General features: G+C 42.7%; 1 protein-coding gene across 2 annotated transcripts in view; it reads left to right on the top strand.

Annotated features, from left to right (window-relative positions):
* Positions 1-1401: 1401 nt before the first annotated feature.
* LOC141156710 (flavin-containing monooxygenase 5-like) overlaps positions 1402-22100 on the top strand; it is a 258436-nt gene continuing 237737 nt past the window's right edge. The window contains exons 1-2 of one of the 2 annotated variants that reach the window (XM_073642992.1): positions 1403-1699; positions 17102-17290. In XM_073642992.1, the coding sequence (XP_073499093.1) occupies positions 1568-1699; positions 17102-17290 (321 nt within the window). In that variant the 5' untranslated portion in view covers positions 1403-1567. Of the gene's footprint in view, positions 1700-17101; positions 17291-22100 lie in introns of both variants that reach the window. The other variant, XM_073642994.1, reaches the window with a different exon arrangement.

Here is a 22100-nt window from a genome sequence, read left to right as displayed (position 1 = left end):
CCACTCATGGTCGAAACAACACCCACTTGCAGATAGTCAAATAAATTAATGAGTGAGCGGGGTTTTGCTTGGTTGGCTTGGGTTTTGTTTGCCGAACACTTGAATTTTACACCTATTGTGAGCGATTAAGAGATTTCAGTGGCTCCCATTGGAGTGTTGGCTCTCATCGTTCACAGCACGGAGCCGGCTCTTTGCCTCGGTTCATTCGCGAATGACCCTTCACTAGTTTAGACACATACAGGTATAATAACACTGGGTGCCCGTGGGGAAAACTGAATCAGTTTGACTGTAGAAACAATTGTGCACAGGAAGGAAAGTTTACTTGCCAGCAAGTAAAGGAAAAAAAACACATAGAGACAAAGGAATATACCCTTCAACAGCCCCCATCCCCGACAGTTACATTTGCAGCTCATTGTTTACTTTTTTGTTCTAACTATGAAGATTGTGAAACAGTGAAAAATAAAGTCCAAATCTTACATCAACAATCCAGTTGGAAACATGCCATCTACACTGTGGATGAAAAGGGAAATGCCTGTTTCTCATTTGGTCTTTAAAGGAGAAATCATTTTCAGACAGAATGTTTCTTCTCCTTTTTGGCATTCGCCTTTAAATTTAATATTTGCAAAAAGATTTATTTGAAAGGTTTAAATTGAAGTGCAAAATAAACATTGTAGCGGACCACTTCTTTAATGCAAGTGTTATGTCCCTGTAAACTAAATAATGAACAATTAAATCAAGGGTAGAATGTATGTCTAATGTGTCTATACTTTTGTGTAGCTCAACGTTACGTGAAAATTTTGTGACTTTTGCCGTTTTAACATCAGTTTTTACCAGATTCGTGAAAGTGGGTGAGACAGGGCATGGTGAAGCCCACCAGACATTTTTCAAAGGTTACGACACTTTTGTGGTGTAACTTGCATTAGAAATGTACTCCAGTCCCTAAACTTTGTAAGTAAGCAAGCACAACCATCAACAATATTATCAGTTTACTCTTTCTATCCACATGCAAATTGCCTTTTCAGAGAAAAAGAGGACTTGAACTCTATAGCGCCACCTATTGGAAGCAGCAATCCTATAAGTCACAATTGACCCTTTAACGAGTCGTGCAAAATGACTTAGGATAAAAGCCAAATCAGAATCAATTTGCAGACAAGGTGTTTCAGTCTGTTGGCCCTCGTCAGTGCAAAGTATGAGAACTGATTTGGCCATCCATACATCACACCTACAGCCTTAATAGATTAAAATCATGACAAGCGTTCTCATAAAATGGGAGAATTGACAAGTATCCTCAATATGAGGGAAGAATTAAACATAGCGTAGCAAAAAAAGAATTTAGTTTCCCCTTTAAGTTAAACAAGCGGTTTTCAGATTGCATATACATGGCATCTTTCCATTTGGACACTAGAACTGCAGCTTTGGATTCTATCTGTCAGCCACTTGTTTATACGTAATCCTCACTGTTGGAGAAAACAAGTGGAGCTCTGTGAAGAATAGTCATTTTAGTTTTCTTCTTTTATCGGTGCTAACTGGAACTTACACTTTTTAGTGATCAGAAACTTCTGAAGTCATGGTGAAGAAAATTTGTATCATTGGGGCAGGTTCTAGTGGTTTAACAGCAATAAAATGCTGTCTGGATGAAAATTTGGAGCCCATCTGCTTTGAATCATCTGACGATATTGGAGGCTTATGGAGGTTCAAGGTAAGTGAAAAATTAAGATCATGTTTACACAGTTCTATTGCTTAAAAATAACCTGTCATGTCGAATAATGCTATTTACTTGCAGATATAGGGTTAATAGTGTTATAAACGTGCATAACCACCATGCTAAAAGTGCAGCACCTAGGACAAAATTAACTTTATTCCTTCAGGGAGCTGATTACTTTGGGTGCAGTGAGGCTGCAGTATTACTCGCGTGAGAATTGCATCGAAATCCTCTTACTGGCCATCAGCTCTCCTGACCTCAGCGTGATAGCTGCATAGAAATAATAATAATCATCAACATTAATTGAAATAAACACTTGAAATAGATCACTCTGTTTGTAATTACTCTATATAATATAGGAGTTCACTTTTTGTATTGAAGAACTGAAATAAATTAAATTTTTGATGATATTCTAATTTAGTGAGATGCACTTGTACATGCTGTCATGCTTGGGTCAGGTGAGCTACCGACCAGTCTGTGGATAGCGATTGGATCCTTATAAGAGCAATATGGCAGTATGACTCAGTTATACATGTGGGAGGTGCTACAGTCACTGATCACAACACTGTCAGCAGATCCACAAAAAAACTCCCAAAACTGTGTGAACATATGCTAATAATTAAAACCGCATAAAAATAACACATGAAAATCATGTCTACATCTGCTTTAATACAACAACAAACACCATGTAGTTTTGCACAAAAAAAGTTTGCTTTTTTTATAGAAGGAGTTTTGAAATGTAATTTATTTACAACCAGAAAACAATCAGCATCAAGACTGTGTAAACATGCTGTAATATTTCCTTTCTCCACTGTCTGTTGCAGAAGGTAGGTATAGATGCCCTTCCCAGCTGTCACCAATGAACTGCAGCTCATGCTAACTGACAGCTGTTATTTCCCCAGTACTTTTCTGAGTATCCAGATCACCCCTCTGCATAGAGCATTTTGCCTGTAGAGCTCCTTCAAGTGTTGAGTCAGGGAGGAGCAGGAGGACTCTCAGCAGTCCTGAAACAGATGCTCTAAACGAGGAAGCTGTCATCCCCTCCTCCCCGACTCCTCATCTATGAGATTTCTGCCCTGACCTAAACCCTTTGGGATAAATTAGAACAGAGATTGTGAGCCAGACCTGTCATCCATCATCCATGTTTATTGTCACAAATGCGGTGGCGCAGTGGTTAGCACTGCAGCCTTGCAGCATGGGGTCCTTGGTTCAAATCCCACTAAGGACAACATCTGCAAGGAGTTTGTATGTTCTCCCTGTGTTTGCGTGGGTTTCCTCCCACACTCCAAAGACATACTGATAGGGAATCTAGATTGTGAGCCCCGATGGGGACAGTGACGATAATGTATGTAAAGCGCTGCGGAATATGTTAGTGCTATATAAAGATTATTATTATTATGCTCTTCTGGATTAATGGGACATAAACTCACACACACTCCAAAATATGCTAGAAAACCTTCCGAGAAGAGTGGAAACTGTTTTAGCGGTGATTGACTCTGACTTCATATTAATTGCTATGGATTTAGAATGGGGTGTCATAAAGGTTTGTGTTCCAGCATATCTCCCAATTTTTGAAGAACAGAAAAATGGAGAAGTCATGCGGCACCACGGTAAATTTTGCCACACTCTGATCCACACCCATTTACCATTTCTTTCTACCCTGGTAGGACGAGGTGGCAGTGAGGGACATTCAGCAGACGCCGGAGGCTGCAGGGCAAAGACCCAAATCTGAGACTGTCCCACTGTAACTTAGGGCTCTTTCACACGTCAGTGTGTCCGATACGTGTGGTGACAGTCTCCACACGTTCCAGAGACACTGACGCACATGGACCCATTCAAATGAATGGGTTTGCGCACATGTCAGCGTGCTTCCACGGACCGTGCGCTGTGTGACCCACATATAGACATATTCGTTTTTGGCCGGCAGCATGGATCACATGGACCCATTCAAGTCAATGGGTCCATGTAAACACGTACCACACACGAATGCCATCTGTGTAACAAGTACTGGCGCTTGGGGATCAACAGTTCAGTTGGTGCTGTTACCAAACGCTGGGTGCTGAACTCTGCCCTCATCATTGTTCCCTGCTGGTGCTGTGATCAGCACCAGCAGGGACAATGATGAGAGTAGTAGTGTCTGCTCCCAGTGTCGCCACCTGTTAAAATAAGAATAAAATAAAAAATCCTTATACTCACCTGTCCTAAGTGTCCCCCGCTGTAATCCATGTGACCAATCACGCCGAGGAGCTGGAGAGAATGAATTGCTGCAGTGAGCGGGCCCGGAGCTGCGCTCAGTGAGTGACAGGACACCGCTAGGTGAGCGCAGCTTCGGGGCCTTCTTGCTGCAGCGCTTCATTCTCCCTGGCTCATCGGCGTGATTGGTCGCATGGATTACAGTGGGAGACACTTAGGACAGGTGAGTATATGGATTTTTTATTTTATTCTTATTTTAACAGTTGGACATTGTGGGAGCAGATACTACTACTTTCATCATTGTTCTTGCTGGTGCTGCGTTAACAGCGTTAACAGGGAACAATGATGAGGGCAGCATTCAACACCCGGCGCTTGGGAACAGCGCTAGCTGTTCTGCTAATTCCCGAGCGCCGGTACATGTGCTCCTGATGCGGCACACGGTTGCCACATGTGTGCCACACAGGTGCACACGGACACGGATATCTCCAGAACTGTTTGTTTTTTCTGATACCAGAAATATCCAGACTTGTGAAACCGGCCTTAGATGATTGGGACTAGAGATGAGCGGATCGATTCATGGTACTCCTGTCCAGCTCAGTGGTACCTGGTGGCTGGACAGGAGCCTTGCAAATCTTACCTTCTGGCGTCCCTGGCACAGCCTTTGACTTAGCCAGGGCTGGCGCAACATCATCTGTGCGTCATGCTCATCTCTAGTTGGGAACTATGGATTTAATTTTTGTTCATTCATTCATAGCAGTAGCAGCCATAACTTTCTCATTTTTACTTAGCATTACTATATAACATCAGGATTTTTTGTGTCTGTAAAGGGTCCACACCAAAATATGCAATAACAATCTTCTTTGACTATTGCATTTTTTTTTAATGGCATTCCCCCTTATTTGATGTGTTTTTGGTGCAAATGTGAAGCAGTGTTTGTTTTTTTATAGTACAAAAAAGCTTTGATTTGCAGTAACTGCACTTTTTTTCCTTGCGTTTTCTTTAACCTCTACATAAAAGCTTCTAGAGGAAAAAAGCACCGAACCACAACAGTTCATCGGTGTCTTTGGACACACAGGAGTTTTCATAAAATCACATCCACTTTTGCTTGGACAGCTAAACACAACAAAATATAAAAAAAAAGCAGAGGATAAAATGCAGCATTTACACTACATGTGAACACAGCCTCAGCATTACATTTTTTGTTACATTTTTTTACCCCTTTACCACTTTGGGTTTTTCCATTTTTGAGTGTGATGGCTTTTTGTTTGCAGGAGGAGTTGTACTTTTGAACAACACCATTGAGTTGTTCTTTTTAACATGATCAATAAATTCTAAAACAGACCTGCCATTATGATTTCCGGGTCATTACAAGTTCATAGATACCAAACATGTATAGGTTCTTTTTTATTTAAGTGGTGAAAAAAAAAAACAAAGTTTGTAAAAAAAAAATGTCGAGACCCGTTGCGTCTCCATTTTTCATGATATGAGGCCAGGTGAGGGCTTATTTTTGCATGCTGAGCTGATGTTTTTATTGATATTATTTTGAGGTAGATACTATTTGATCGTCCGTTATTGCATTTTAATGAAACGTTGCAGCGACCAAAAAAACTTAATTCTGGCATTTACGAGGTTTACGAGACCCAGTTGTCTATTGACTTGGGGGTCCATATGGACACTATTTTTGGGGAGTAAAATGGCAGTTCAAGTTCCTGAGGCTGAGGAATATACTTATTCACATCCCACAACCAAGCGATGACATGTTTTTAAAAAGAATTCTTGTTTCTTTCTTCACAAATCCATTATAAACACTATGTAGTGGTCGTGCAGAAAGACATAAATAAAAATGAAGAAAGAAAATAATAGAAAGGAATAAGACCTAAATAAAAATGGAGAAAATAAATTAAAGAAAGGAAGGAATGAAAGAGTGAAAAGGGGGAAAAAAAAGGAAAAACAATTTTTATTTTTACATGTTTTTTAATATATATATTTTTCTAATTCTTTATTAATTATTTTTTTATTATTTTATTTTTTTGTACAGTGTTATCGCATTTTTGTATGCACTATATATTGAACAGATGGATTTTAGTAATTTAACCGGCGGAAAAATATAAAACAGGAACAGGATTATCGTGACACAGTGTGAATATGGTTCCAAACAAAAGTATAGAGCAAGGGTTAAATAGGAACATGATTAAACCTTTCCCTCCCCTACCCTCTCCCCCTCCCCCCTGTCCTCTATCCATTCCTCCCACTTCCTGGTGGTGGAGGATATTAATTTGGAGAAGTATATTTTTATACTCGTTGTGTAAGCTAGTGTTTTTGTGTAAATCAAATTTATTCTATGAGTTGAACATGGCACAATACAAAACCACTAATTTTTCTTATTGATAGAATTGCAAATTACATTTAGATAACAATTAACTGTATACACGATGTATATTTATAAGCATTGATAATAACTGTGGTAAATATCAAGGAATGCAAATAAAAGCAAATAAAAAAAAACAAACAAATGAAGGGTGGGGATAAAGAAAAAGGGGTAAGTTGTGTGAGAAGAAAAGTTAAGAAAGGGGGGAAAGAAAGGAAGGGGTTGGGTTTTAGATCCCTCCTCTGGGCAGGTCCGAGCTGTCAACCAGTGGGTGGGCAAGGTCGGAGTTCCTGACCATAATTTTCAGAAGCACGATAAGGCATGTACTGGTATTGAGCAATCTACGTTAAGATGTAGATTGATGCCTAGACAACCAGGAGTCTAATTCTGGTGTTTCTCTAAACGCAATCCAGGGGGCCCATGTGTTATAGATTTTATCAGGATCTCCAGTAATTTGACCTATCAGTTGCTCCATTCTGTAGATGTTGTTAATTTCGATATAAATTCAGAGCATGATGGTGATTTATCTTGTTTTCAGTACCGGGGGATTAAGTTCCTAGCGGCCATGAGAAAATGTCGGAGGAGGCCCTTCTTGAATTTGGAGATTAAAATGTCACTCAAAGATAATAGAGCTAATTCCATTGAAGGTTGAACCTTATGTAAAGCGAGTTTGTTGCCCCCACAATTTCTTAATAGATGAGCAGGCCCACCATATACACTGTATGTGTGAATGAACCTTTTTCTTCTAGGCATCTCCAACAAGTATCTGGAGTGGTGGGGAAAATTGAATGTATAGTAGATGCGCATCTGTACCATCTTGTTAAGATCTTGTAACTCCTCTCCTGTGATACCGAGCACAATGAAGACCTTAACGTAAATAGACGGATTTTCGATCGATCTTCCGGCTACAAGGAGCTACCTAATTCATTCTCCCACTTTACAAAGAACAGAGGGAAATTGTATGGGATTGTTTGTCCCTCTTAGTAGAGTTTATATGAAAGAGAGATGGTGTGGTCTGGAGGGTTTTTTAACAGACATAATGTGTGTAAACTAGTGTTTTAATAATTTTTATTTTTAAATAAATGCTCATTGAAACAATCAAAAAAGATAACATCCTTGATTAAATTATTGCAACAGAAGACTGCACTGATCCTGGTCTCCATTTCTGATTCTTCTACTGTGGGAAACTCATGGAGGTGGTTTCCCCTGTCTCTCCAGGAATAGATGCAGTCTATCACTTTTGAATCCAAACCAAAATGAGAGTTGTGCCTCAGGCAGAACAACTATATCAGGTGAGCAAGTTTTCTTATACAACTTGCCTTTTACAACTTAAAGGAGTTGGCCACTACTTTTTATGATTGGGGCAATCGATTGACCCTGTGCCCCTAAGTGGTTTTGTAATAACCTCCTGCTGTTCTTCATGCCAGTGAGCAGCGCTATCGCTGGCCACTCATAGCCATCACGTTACTCCAAGCTGATGTCACTTCAAGTGAGGCGTGACATCAGTGACGCGGTCCCCACGGTGGCTGATGGGCTGTGGGTGGGGTTACCCTGTGCGTCACACTCAGTATCCACCGCATGCTTTCCCAAATGGGGGGAGGGAGAGCCCTCGGTGGATGCTGGGTGTGACGAGCGGGGTAACCCCACCCACAGCCCAGCATCCACCGTGGAACGCAGAAGTGAGTTACCCCCAGCTGCAGCCAGAACTTTACGTGACATCAGCGGATGTCAGAGCCGGCTCCAAGCGGGGGTCACATCATGCCTGTGAGCGGCCAGTGATAGCGCCGCTCACAGGCATGAAGAACAGCAGGTGGTAATTAGAAAAAACACTTAGGGGCACAGGGTCAATCGATTGCCCCAATCATAAAAAGTAGTGGCCAACTTTTTTAACCTAAACTCACTAAGCTTAGATAGCGCCACATCTTTTTTTCTCTTTAATAATAATAATTTTATTTATATAGCGCCAACATATTCCGCATCTCTGTACAATTCAGACAATTTACAGACATTATGGGCACTGTCCCCGTTGGGACTCACAATCTACATTCCCTATCAGTATGTCTTTGAAGTGTGGGAGGAAACCGTAGAACCCAGAGGAAACACACACAAACACGGGGAGAACATATAAACTCCTTACAGATGTTGTCCTTGGTGGTATTTGAATGCAGGAACCCAGCGGGGAAAGGCTGCAGTGCTAAACACTGAACCATCGTGCTGCCCTAGGATACCCCATACAATAGTGAATTCTGGCATTTTTTTTTTCTCGTTACGCCATTTACAGATCGAATTCATTCTTTTGATACATTGATACATGGGGCGATTCCGAATGTGGCGATACCAAACATGTGTATGTTTTATTTTGATTTTTTTTTATTGTTTTATTTTGAATGGGGCAAAAGGGGAGGTGATTTAAACTTTTATATTTTTAAAATATTTTTTAAAAACTTTTTACTGGCTACCATAGTCTCCATAGGAGACTAGAAGTCGCGTTCATCCAATTGCTTGTGCTACACATAGCAGGATCTTAGTGTTAGAACCTTGCTGTTAGGTTTTTTTTCCTTTGCTGGTCACATGACCTTGTTGGCCTATTTGATCCTGCTCCGCCCTTCTGGCTTTGCTGGACATCATTGTATATCTACTTTCTAGCTAGCCTGTGCTCTGTATCTAACTCTGTTAGTTTGCTTGGTCTACGGACCTCTATGTTCTATCTATTTTGTTTGTTCGTCTGTCTGCTACTATTTCTGTTAGGAGGTGTCCCATATTCCTCCCAGTCCTTAGTACTTGTAGGGATTCCCTCCCCACATCTATAGGTCTCCGTACAGACTAGATTAGGACTTTAGCAGGTCTGATCGCAGGATCAGGTTCCCTGTTACATCGTAGGGATTCAGCTGAGTCCTATAGTAGGGACAGATCTCCTCTCTTTCCTTAGCTTTGGTAGCAGAACATAACAGTAAGTCCAGCCAGCAAATTCTCTAAGGAAAGATTTTTCTGTTCCATCATGGTGTCGGTTCAGGATTTGGCTCATCGCCTGCAGGGACTCTCTCTGGAGGTGGCCGAGCTCCGTCAGCACGTGAGTAACTGTCCTGGAGCACATTTCTTGGAGCCTAAGGTATGTTTGCCGGATTTATTTTTTGGTGAACACCGAGAATTTTTTTCATTTAAAAATGCTTGCTTATTGTATTTTCGTTTGAGACCTAAGTCCTCTGGGGATGAATCCCAGCGCGTAGGGTTCATAATGTCACTTTTGCGCAAAGAGCCTCAGGAGTGGGCCTTTTCTTTGCAACCTAGTGATTCATGCTTCAGATCAGTGGATAGTTTTTTTTCTGCTTTGGGGCTATTATATGATGATCCTGACCGTGTCGCATCAGCTGAGACTGAGTTGAGACGTTTAAAACAAGGATCGGGTAATGTGGAAAAATATTGTACACATTTTCGTCGTTGGTCCACTCAAACAGGGTGGAACGATTCTGCTCTGAAAAGTCTATTTCTTGCTGGGCTCAGTGAAAGGGTTAAAGACCTGCTAATTGCTTATCCTACACCTGAGGATTTGCAACAGGCTATGCAATTAGCTATACGGGTGGATAGAAGACTGCGTGCTAGGGTTAATGAGAGCAAATCCTCTGCTATGTCAGTTTCTGGTTATGATAATGTGTGTATTAACAGTGGTGAACCGATGGAGATTGGATCGGTGGCACCTCGCTCTCAAGAAAAAGACCGTCGTTTTTCGGAAGGCTTGTGTTTCTATTGCGGAAAATCTGGTCATTTGATTAAAGGCTGTGAGCTTCGTATGAAGAAAGAAAAAAAAATGGTCAGTCACGCCCGTATTGCCTGTTTAAATTCCAAGGGTATATTTTTAGCTGCTTCCACGATTGCTCAGGAAAAATTGATGGAATTTCGGGTGTTTGTTGATTGCGGATCTACACTGAATGTAATTGATGGGGGATTCGTGGAAAAACTCAATTTAAAACCTGAACCTTTATCATCCCCCATTGCTGTGGTTTCTGTGGATGGCTCCCCTTTGAAGAATATTACTCTCAAGGTCAGTGAATTTCCTCTCACTATTAATGGTGTTCACCATGAGAAATTGGATTTGGTAGTGTTGAATAACTTGCCTTCTCCAGTAATATTGGGTTTGCCCTGGTTAAAATTTCACAATCCTGTACTGGATTGGTCTACCAGTGAAATTAAATCCTGGAGCCATAAATGTTATGACAAGTGTTGTAACGGGCGTATTGCAGCTTTGGATAGGGGAGAATTGCCTGTTCCTATTCAGGATTTTTGGAGAGTTTTTTCTGAGAAAGAATCGCAGGTTTTGCCTCCCCATAGAGACTATGATTGTTCTATTGAATTTGTCCCTGGAGCGACTCTTCCTAAGAGTCGTTTATTTAACCTTACTATTCCTGAGAGGAAGGCTTTGGAGGAATACATACAGACAAGCTTGGCCGCCGGTCACATTAGGCCCTCTAAGTCTCCTGTGGCGGTTGGATTTTTTTTTGTAAAAAAAAAGGACGGCGGTTTACGTCCTTGTCTGGATTTTCGTGAGATTAACAAAATTACGGTACGCAATCCTTACCCACTGCCATTGATTCCTGATCTGTTTAACCAGTTATTGGGGGCCAAGTGGTTCTCTAAAATTGACCTTAAGGGGGCATACAATCTGTTGCGCATGAAGGAGGGTGATGAATGGAAGACTGTTTTTAACACTCCTGTGGGTCATTTTGAGAATCTGGTTATGCCTTTTGGTCTTACTAATGCTCCTGCATTTTTTCAGAATCTGATTAATGACATCCTTAGACCTTTGATCGGTAAAAATGTGGTTGTGTATTTGGATGACATTTTGATTTATTCGCCAGATCTGGAGTCTCATTGGCGGAGCGTGCGTGAGGTATTACAGTTATTAATGGACAATTCGCTTTTTGCTAAGCTGGAGAAATGTGAGTTCGCTGTACAGAGAATTAGTTTTTTGGGCTACATTATCTCCAGCAAAGGTTTTGAGATGGATCCGGTTAAGGTTCAGGCTGTGCAGGAATGGCCTAGGCCTATTGGTTTGAAATCGATACAGAGGTTTTTGGGTTTCGCCAATTACTATAGAAAATTCATAAAAAATTTTTCTAGTATTGTCAAACCTCTGACTGATCTCACCAGGAAAGGTGCTGATGCGGTTCAGTGGTCTTCTGAGGCCATTGAAGCTTTTGTGTATCTCAAGGAGAGGTTCACCTCTGCTCCCATCCTTATGCAGCCTGATGTTACTAGGCCGTTTTTGGTTGAGGTTGATGCTTCCTCTGTGGGGGTTGGCGCAGTATTGTCTCAGGATAACGGGGATGGATTACATCCCTGTGCCTTTTTTTCAAAAAAATTTTCGGAGACTGAACTGAATTACGATATTGGTAATCGGGAATTATTGGCTATTAAACTCGCATTTGAACACTGGCGCCACTTCTTGGAAGGTGCGGAATTTCCCGTTCAGGTTCTTACGGATCATAAAAATCTGATATATCTTGATGCTGCCAAGCGCCTGAATGCCCGTCAGGCTAGGTGGGCACTGTTTTTCTCGCGGTTTAATTTCTCCGTTACTTACATCCCTGGTACTAAGAATGTTAAGGCGGATGCCTTGTCTCGCAGTTTTTCTCCCATAGTCGGTGGTGAGAAAGAGGAGAACATTTTACAAGAAGGTGTTGTGATAGCTGCTTTAGACTCCGTTTTGGAAGATGAGATTCTTAAAGCTCAGGAGAATGCCCCATCTAACACTCCTCATGGGAGGTTGTTTGTGCCTGGGACCTTTAGGAGAGATTTGTTTGTTGAGTGTCACGAATCTCGGTTGGCAGGTCATCCCGGAATCTCTGAGACCAAGAGACTGGTGGGTCGCAGTTTTTGGTGGCCTGGATGGCAGAAGGAAGTCATTAAGTGGGTGCGCCAATGTACTATATGTGCTAGATCTAAGTCCTCACATACTCCTGCTGCGGGGTTGCTTTGTCCTTTGGAGGTCCCCAGTGCTCCTTGGACACATTTGGCTATGGACTTTATAACTGACCTTCCCCCCTCTGAGGGTTTTACTGTCATCTGGGTGGTCGTGGACCGTTTTAGCAAGATGTGTCACTTGGTTCCCTTCGTCAAACTGCCCTGCGCTAAAACTCTCGCTAAGGCCTTTGTCAAGGAAATTGTCAGACTTCATGGCGTTCCTACTGACATTGTTTCTGATAGGGGTCCTCAGTTCGTGGCTCGTTTTTGGCGTGCCTTTTGTGACAGGTTGGGAATTCATTTGTCGTTTTCGTCCGGATATCATCTTGAATCTAATGGCCAGACAGAAAGGAAAAACCAGGATGTTGAGCAGTTCTTGCGTTGTTTTGTGGCAGACAATCAAGAGGAGTGGTCTGAGTTTCTGCCACTTGCCGAATTTGCTCTGAACAATCATACATCTTCTTCTGCTGGTTGTTCGCCTTTTTTTTGTTGTTCTGGGAGACATCCGTCGTTTGGGTCGTTCTCCAAGTTGGGATCTGCCGTGCCTGAGGAGGAGAATTTTTCCGGTGATTTGGAAAGAGTTTGGACGGATGTGCGTGGTAATCTTCAGGAGGCCAACAGAAAATCTAAAGACTACTTTGATAGGAAACGACAGGAGGTTTTGTTCACTGTTGGTGACATGGTTTGGTTGTCCTCTAGGAATCTGCGGTTGAGGATTCCTTCTAAGAAATTGGGTCCCAAGTTTGTAGGGCCCTTTAAGGTGCTTCAGGTTGTCAACCAATCTGCTGTTAGGTTGGAGGTTCCTACCTCCTGGAGAATTAATCCGGTCTTTCATGTCTCTCTGTTAAAAAAAGCTGTTGTGTCGGATGGTGACGCCTCTGCCTCTGTTCCTCCGGTGGTGGAGGACGGGGAATATGAAATTTCTCGCATCCTTGACTCTAGACGGTATAGAGGTAGTTTGCAGTATCTTGTGGCCTGGAAAGGTTTCGGACCCGAGGATAACTCTTGGGTGAGGTCAGATGATGTTTCCGCGTCCAGACTTATCAGAGCGTTTCACAGGAGATTTCCTGATAAGCCTGGTCCTAGGGGATCCGGAGGATCCTCTTAGAAGGGGGGGTACTGTTAGAACCTTGCTGTTAGGTTTTTTTTCCTTTGCTGGTCACATGACCTTGTTGGCCTATTTGATCCTGCTCCGCCCTTCTGGCTTTGCTGGACTTCATTGTATATCTACTTTCTAGCTAGCCTGTGCTCTGTATCTAACTCTGTTAGTTTGCTTGGTCTACGGACCTCTATGTTCTATCTATTTTGTTTGTTCGTCTGTCTGCTACTATTTCTGTTAGGAGGTGTCCCATATTCCTCCCAGTCCTTAGTACTTGTAGGGATTCCCTCCCCACATCTATAGGTCTCCGTACAGACTAGATTAGGACTTTAGCAGGTCTGATCGCAGGATCAGGTTCCCTGTTACATCGTAGGGATTCAGCTGAGTCCTATAGTAGGGACAGATCTCCTCTCTTTCCTTAGCTTTGGTAGCAGAACATAACACTTAGCTCTACTATGTATAGAAAAAATGCTCATCTGCTATGAGCGCATAACCATGGGGCGGCATTAGTAGCAGTTCAGCAATGAAAACCACAGGGGTTTCCTGCAGACCCCGTGTTGTCATGCTGACCCATCGGCACCCTACGATCATGTGACAGGGCCACCGTTGGGTGGAGCTAGTGACTCGCTTCCAGCGTGGCCATGTTAAATGTCGCTTTTGGAGTTTGACAGCAGCATTTAATATCTTTACAGCTATGGGTGGATTGCGATTCCACAGCTGCTGTTAGGGGCACTTGTCAGCTGATGAAATCAGCTGTCATATGCTGCAAAACGATGTGGGCTCATCGCCGGAGCCCGCATCAAAAATGGGGAGATGTACCTTTACAACCTATACATCATAGGTCGTAAAAGGGTTAATGAAGAAAAAAATCATACACGCTATTTTTTCTGCCCTTTATCAATCACCATAAATAATCTGATCACTCTGCTGTGTGGGTCGTTATTATTACAGGGACACGTAAGATGTCTGTTATTTGCTGATTTGTGATATAAAATACTTTTCTAAAAAGCACCATGAAAACGTCACTGGCAAAGTACTGGAGGGGAGATATGTATTACTTACGATGTTAGCTTCAGTGATGTGAACCTGGAGAAATGCTCCAGCACACTAAGCGTTGAGAGGGGTTATTCAGCCATGTTATGGGCTGGGTTTTTGTGGACAGCTGACGTGTGGGTGGGAGGCTGTCCACCATATCACCACCCCAGGGTGTAGTCCAGAGGTTAAGCCCTCTGGCTCATTTAGTTGTTGGGTGTGCCTGGACATGAGATATCCAAAGCTGTATTTGTCATGATTAGAAAAGCTGAACCTTTGCATGTTTGTTCATGAGCGAGTGGACCCCCACAGAAATACAGACTGTGTTGCACTTTATGTTTTGTTTTCCAGATTGGCCAGATAGGCCACGTTTATTTTAAAAGCTGCACTGGTTTATGCAGTACCTTTAATAAACCAGTGGAAGATGTAAAAGACAGCATTCCTGTGTCTACCTCATTGTGCAGCTGAGTAAGCTGATCTACCACAGTACATTAAAAATGTTATTATTGTAATTGTTTCTTTTTTTTATTATTTAGTAATTTAATAGGAAGGAAAAAGCTTTTTCTTTTTTATTTTCCCTCCAAAATACAAGTACATAAAAATACCTGCCTGTATATCTCTGCAATGCAGATTCAAGTATACAAAATCCACACGTTGTGGTCAGTGTAGGCTTTGGCTCTTTGTTTTAGCTGCTGACTGCAGAGATGTAGGTTGTGGATTCGATCCCCTGGTGGACCAGATCTCAAACTGTAATTGTTTTTCATTATTTTTTAGCAGTTTTATTGAAGCAAAAAATTCTGACTTTTCCACATGTAGCATACAGGGACATGGATATACACTGCTATGTACAGATGTATCTCTATGTACCAGTATAATGTCTGTGGGTTCAGAGCCTGCAATGCAGCTACAAATATACCAAATTCTCCTATGCAGATCTATGTATGCTGTGGCTCAGAGACTTAATTACTGCCTGCAAAGATAAATGTTGTGGGTTGGATGCCTGTGGGGACCAGATCATAAGATAATAAATATTTCATGTAAGGGTGTGCAGAAAGAAGATGCTAACTCCACTCCACAAGGAGGAGGAGCTCTGGGTTGATGAAGAGAAAGCGCAAAGAGAAGATTGAGAGGAAGTTGGGACAAAACCCAGACCTGCCGAGACTGCGGGTTTGGTCCCTCAAAGCAGGACAGTTCTGCTGAGTACAGAACAATTGGGAGCAATAGTTCCAATGTTTTTGTGTATATATTGTAAATATGATTGACTATTATGGCATATAAAACACACTCCAGCATTTTTTTTATTTTACCACTGGAATGGTACAACTAATGTAAGTTCCCTGACCCAAGTATCCTACTTATCAGCCGCTGTATCAGCTGTTATAAGCGCCAACCAAGTCCCATGCCACCATCTTGTGACTACAACTTCAGACTGACTGGAAGTCAGAGGTAAGTGCTGCAGCCCGTCACTGTGCTCTGTGGTGCATAAAGAGGAAACTGCTAAGTCCGGTGATTGGCTGCAGTAGTCACATGTGCTGTAGATGTGATGTCACCACTGCAGCCTGAACACAATCATTGGGAGCTGTTAGGCTATGTGCCCATGATGCAGAAATGCTGCAGATTTTTCCTAAGAGTTTCTGCATCTCCCTGGCAGAAAAACTTATGTGGATTTTACATGCCTTTTTTCTGCCATGTAGAAGCGTAAGTGAAGTTTTTTGAACATGCGATTTCGCATGCGGGTTGCGAAGCGCTTTTCCAAGCATTTTTAGCATCACTTAGAAAAGTGTTTGACAACTTGGTCACACTACATAAATCCATGCAACCGGCATGGATTTATATAGTGTGACCAAGTTACGATTCTGCAAATGCAGCATCAATAGTGAAAAAAACCCATTATACTCACCTTCAGATGGCCCCCGGTCTCCTCAGCGATGCGTCCGGTATCTTCGGCGGCTCCCGATGCTCTAAAAAGGACCTTCCATGACGTCAGTAAGTCATGTGATGGTTATGCGACCATCACCTGACGTCAGCGGTCGAATGACCGTCACATGACTAAATGACGTCATGGAAGGTCCTTGCAGACCACCGCCGGTAGCCAAGGAGACAGCAGCGCCGCGCAGAGGAGACCAAGGGGCGCCGGAGAGGTGAGTATAAGGGTTTTTTTTATTTTAATTCTTTTTTAACTACAGGTACTATGGTACCTGGGGCTGGAGGAGAGTCTCCTCTTCTCCAGACCCGGGTACCATCCACGCATTGAACCGCATGATATCCGCATGTGCAGCTGTGTAGTCATGTGGATGTTATGCGGTCCAATGCAAGTCAATGGCGGCTAAAACGCTGCGATTGCACAAAATTAATGGATGTTCTGCTTATTTTTCTGCAATGATAATCCGCAGCGGAAATTTCCGCAGCATGTGCACAGTACATGCGGATTATCATTGGGGAACATTGCAGACCTTCTACCAAGCGTTTTTTAAGCATTTCCGCTGCGAAATTGCCGCTGCGGAAACGCTTAAAAAACGCCCAGTGGGCACACAGCCTTAAGGAGAGCTGGCAATGAAATGGGGAATGCTTGGAAAAGCTGTGTGGTTTTTTTTTGCTTTTACTTTTTTTTTAAACAAGTGATGCCAGACAGGATTTTAAAATTATCTATAAAAAGCAAAGCAGTTTGACATGTAAAAAAATCAATTAGATTGCGACAGTTTTAGAATATTAGATTATCAGAATTTAGAACTATTTTTTTTTTCTTCAGGAAATTCCAGAGGATTCTAGAGCCAGTATCTACAAATCTGTTATTATAAATACATCAAAAGAAATGATGTGCTTCAGTGATTATCCCATACCAGAGGACTTTCCAAATTATATGCATAATTCCAAAATCATGGACTACTTCCGACTGTATGCAAGCCATTTTGACCTTTTGAAATACATACACTTCAAGGTAACTATATTCTCTTGTACTGTGAATTGAATGTACACATGAAGTACTTTTTAATGCCAGACTTGCATAACCATTTTTATCTTAGATTTTTAGATTATAATATATCTACAACATAGGTTCCAATATTTTAAAAAAAGGGAAAAGGAGACACCTTACAGGACATACAGGGGATAACTGGCTAGCAGAGTCTAGCACTCTGCAGAGTGAAAATGTAAGGAGATGAACATATTGCTCATGTTCCCCCTTGAAGACCTGTGCATTGTTATGATGTGTAATGTGTATTGTGACATATGGTGTTAGTGACTGCATTATCGTTTGATCAACAGTGGGGAGATTTGGGGTTAATGATTGGGACTAGCCCAGAGTGGGAGAGATAGTTTGCTGTCTGGAAGTCAGATCAGGTCCAGCGTGCAATAGAAGCGGACCTAAGGTCTGATTAGTCAGCAAAGCCACGTGACGTGGGTATCTCTGATGTTAGTGGAGACCGAGGCAGTGGATAGAGAGATCCAAATTAAAGGAAGCAAAAGTAATCAAAGGACAGAATGATACAGTGGAGATGGATCCTGGGATAAGATGCCTAGCAATACATCCACGAGTTCACCAGATAGAGCGTTAACAGGCTAGGACAGAACAGGGAGCATGAGATGAAGAGACTTGAGACTTCCTCGGACAGGAATTCAAAGGTGTCGGCAAGCAGAAATCCTAAGTAAAGGCAATAGTGGAAAGCTAGCTCCACTAAGGAAAAAAGACACAGACTCGTGGGTTGAGTACAGGACTCTCACTTTCTGAACTGTAGTACTGTGCTGGGTTGTGGTGAAAACAGAGGAACTTGAGACAGAGACAAGTCAGATTGGAAGAAGTAGAGACTGTGTGTGAAGATGCTCCATGTTGTAAAGGAAACATTTAAGTTATGCACCCGATATCTATTGTACAGTACATAGTTCTCACCAAGTAAATATTAAGTAAAAAACTGTTTATTTTTGAGTGGTGGTCTCCCTCACTGAACTGTACAACATCCAGTCCTGGCCAGCTGAACTCATCGGCATCATGCAGCCTGCAAAGGATAGCACTTCTAAAAGACTAAGCCCACACACCCATCCAGGACCCCCATTTTCATGTAGCGTGCCGGGGCATGGAAGAAGAGTACCTTGCCCGCGGCTACCGCCCCACGCCACGTTGCAATGATTCACTTTGATTCCCTATTTAGAAGTTTTCTGATATGGTTACCTCTTGTGTTGGTTTATAAACCTTTTATATTTCTATAAATCTAAGGGCTGGACAACTTTTTATGTACCGTATTTTTCGGACTATAAGACACACTGGACCATAAGAAACACTTAGGTTTCAGAAGAGTAAAATAAAAAAAAAAATTTAAGCAAAAACTGTGTTCATGACGCACTTTCAAGGGGGAGGGTGTCTTCTGCTGACACTGGTATAGGGGTAATGTCCCCCAATTCTGACAATATCCCCCATCCTGGTATATATGCCCCTCCCCCTTACTTTTATACGTGGTCCCCATCCCCATCCTGGTATGCCTGGCATCCCTCCATGCTGGTATGCATAGAACCCATCCATCCTGGTATGCATGGCACCCCTCATCCTTATCCTGGTATGCATGGCACCCCTCATCCCTATCCTGGTATGCATGGCACCCCTCATCCCTGTCCTGGTATGCATTGCACCCCTCATCCCTATCATGGTATGCATGGCACCCCTAAACCCTATCCTGGTATGCACGGCACCCCTCATCCCTATCCTGATATGCATGGCACCCCTCATCCCTATCCTGGTATGCATGGCACCCCTCATCCCCATCCTGGTATGCATGGTACAGCAATCTCCATCCTGGTATGCATAGCACAGCAATCCCCATCCTGGTATGCATGGCACCCCTCATCCCTATCCTGATATACATGGCACCCCTCATCCCTGTCCTGGTATGCATGGCCCCCTCATCCCTGTCCTGGTATGCATGGCACCCCTAATCCCTATCCTGGTATGTATGGCACCCCTCATCCTTATCCTGGTATGCATGGCCCCCTCATCCTTATCCTGGTATCCATGGCCCCCTCATCCTTATCCTGGTATGCATGGCCCTCTCTTCCTTACCCTGGTATGTATGGCCCCCTCATCTTTATCCTGTTATGTATGCCCCCTCATCCTTATCCTAATATGCATGGTCCCCCTAATCCCAATCATGCTGCACATAAAAAAAATAATCACTCCTACTATCTTTCTTCTCTCCTCCAGCGCTGCGTCCTGTCTGCCCGCACTGATCTCTCCATGTGAGCCGCTCATGGCGTCACTGCCATGCACGGCTCACAAGGAGAGATCAGCTGCCGGAAGTCACTGCTCCTCACGCTGGGACTGTGCGCACAGGGAGCAGTGACTTCATGCTGCTTAATAGCCAGCACATAGCGTAGCCGGCACATAGCGTAGTCACCACGCGGTTCCTGCTGCTGCCGGACTACCTCGTGTGCCCGCTTATTCAATGGCATGAATATTCACCCCTCCCCACGCCTATGGGCGTGGAGAGAGGTTGAATATTCATGCCCTTTAAAAGCGGGCACATGCGATTGCCCAGCAGCAGCAGGAGCCGTGCTGCTGATACATTGTGTGCCGCTATTAAGGAGCATGAATATTCAATGCTCCCCACACCCCATGGGCGTGGGGAGCACTGAATATTCATTTTCTTTAGCAGCGGGGACAGTGTAGGCTGCAGCGGGCGGCTGCTGCCTCCTGTGCCCCGCTCCTCCGCCGCTACCGCTCCCCCACACCCCACACAGTATATATATATTTATATATATTTATAACCCCCCCTACATTCGGACTATAAGACACACCCCCCATTTTCCTCCAAAATTTGGAGGAAAAAAGTGCATCTTATAGTCCGAAAATACGGTATATTTAAAAAATGTTTAGACACAGTAGATGCTCCTATAGCTTGCATATAGGTTGCATGCATTTAATGGTGTGGGAAGACAAACCAGAGGAAATCGACTCCTTTCAAAACTATATTAACAATCCATTCAATCTGAAATTTACTAGCCATTTCAAGTGCAGTTAAAGGCATGGTCTGGCACCTAAAATGTCTTTTCATATCTATCTTTACACCATGACATCTCTTGTAATTAGCTTTATTACACAATCTCCTACACTTCTCCCTATCTATCTAATGTCTTAATGTGTTTTTTTAGTGCACTCCATGTGAAGTTTTGTTTGAGAGGAGTCTCAAACGGGACATCACAGGAGGCTGGGGCTGCAATCACTTCCCTGCAGCATCTATCACCATGTTACAATACTGGGGTAGCACTGCTGGAAGCCAGTGGCCAAAGGAGCACAAGCAGGAAGAGCAAGTGGTTATAGATGTTCTTGGATATAGCAAAGGAGTTGTAGGAAACACTCAAGCAATGAGTGAGTAATCCATGTGGCTTTAAGTAGGCCCAAACAAGAAACAAATAGACATGGAAGAGCGTAGCATGAGAAGCACCTAATGGTCTAGGGGGATATTCCAATAAAGGTGGGTTTTTTATAGGCTTTCACCTGGAAGGGTTGTGCATATTATTTTTCGATTATTTTCTTTAATTTTTGGTTTTAATTGTTGCATTTCTGATAGCTGACCGCAGATATACAAAGGGTTAATTGACATTATTGAATGCTTCCATCTTATTGGTCACTACCCCGATTTAATGTGTCACTTCCTCCATTGTTTGTAAATCCACCTGAGGAAGGCAGCGGCCCGCTGCTGAAACACATAGTGGTTCAATAAAAGGTTTGTTATTATCTATCCATTACAGTGTGTTCTCTAGCCATAGCGCTCCTCCAATTGACCACAAATATTTTCTTTAAAACTTTGATATTCCCCTTGAGGGATTGTGGCTGGAGAAGCTTGGGGCGCTAGAGCATCTCCAGACATCAGGACCTGCAGCGACGTCACATCCTGTTTAGTGGAAGGAAGCATAGCACAGGAGCTGTCCGGAGCAACACAGCAGGAGTGCACGGAGACGCCCGTCACTGAGGTTGGAATATCCCCATAGACCATCAGGTGCTTCTCATGCTTCCATGTCTATTTGTTTTACATATACAATGCTGTTGAGCGTGGGAGAGTACCTGGAAGAAGGAGCAGCGCTTTGAAACCAAATGGTCCGTTCCTTCAAAATCACAATATATTGATGTATGGAAGCTTAATCATTGGGTGATAAGTACTAACTCTTCTGACATTACCTGCATTTTAATGAATCCATTCGGATATTGAATGGGACATTGTCATATCACTTTAGTGGACTACATTGCGGTCACTGGTTTCTGCTACTGTTGATGTTTTTATACTCCATTATATGTAGTCCTTGATTATAGCTGACCATTATAATTAGACTAGAGTTTGGGAGAAAGGAAAAAGGGAGTAAAGAAGAAGAGGAAAGGAAGGGGGTAGGAAAAGGGTATCCCCCTCATTATGGAATCTTTTGTTTCAAATAGAGAGCGAAATAGAGAGCAGTTAATATATGAGGCCATAGGGGAATTGTCCACATCCCTAGCATCAAAAGAAAGTGCTAATGCGGGCGCAGGCCCTTTAAATGAAGAGAATAAAAAATATATGCTAGACTTACTTCTAGAGTATGAAAACAAATGTAAAATTGAGATCATTAACCATCTATATATCCTATTTTCAAAATCTTACATTGTAAATGGATTAACACTCAGAGGCCTAGGTTTATCATTGAAATCATAATTTCCCCAAGATCCCATATTTACAAAACAGTGGGACGATTACTTGCTAAACTGCTCTGTGTGCATGATGGAGTTATTGATA

Source organism: Phyllobates terribilis, unplaced genomic scaffold (assembly GCF_046119375.1).
Source record: "Phyllobates terribilis strain yellow unplaced genomic scaffold, ASM4611937v1 Scaffold_8__6_contigs__length_399053987, whole genome shotgun sequence".
Taxonomy (NCBI): Eukaryota; Metazoa; Chordata; class Amphibia; order Anura; family Dendrobatidae; genus Phyllobates; species Phyllobates terribilis.
Note: the sequence above shows the minus strand (reverse complement) of the source record. Positions and strands in the feature narration are given on the sequence as shown.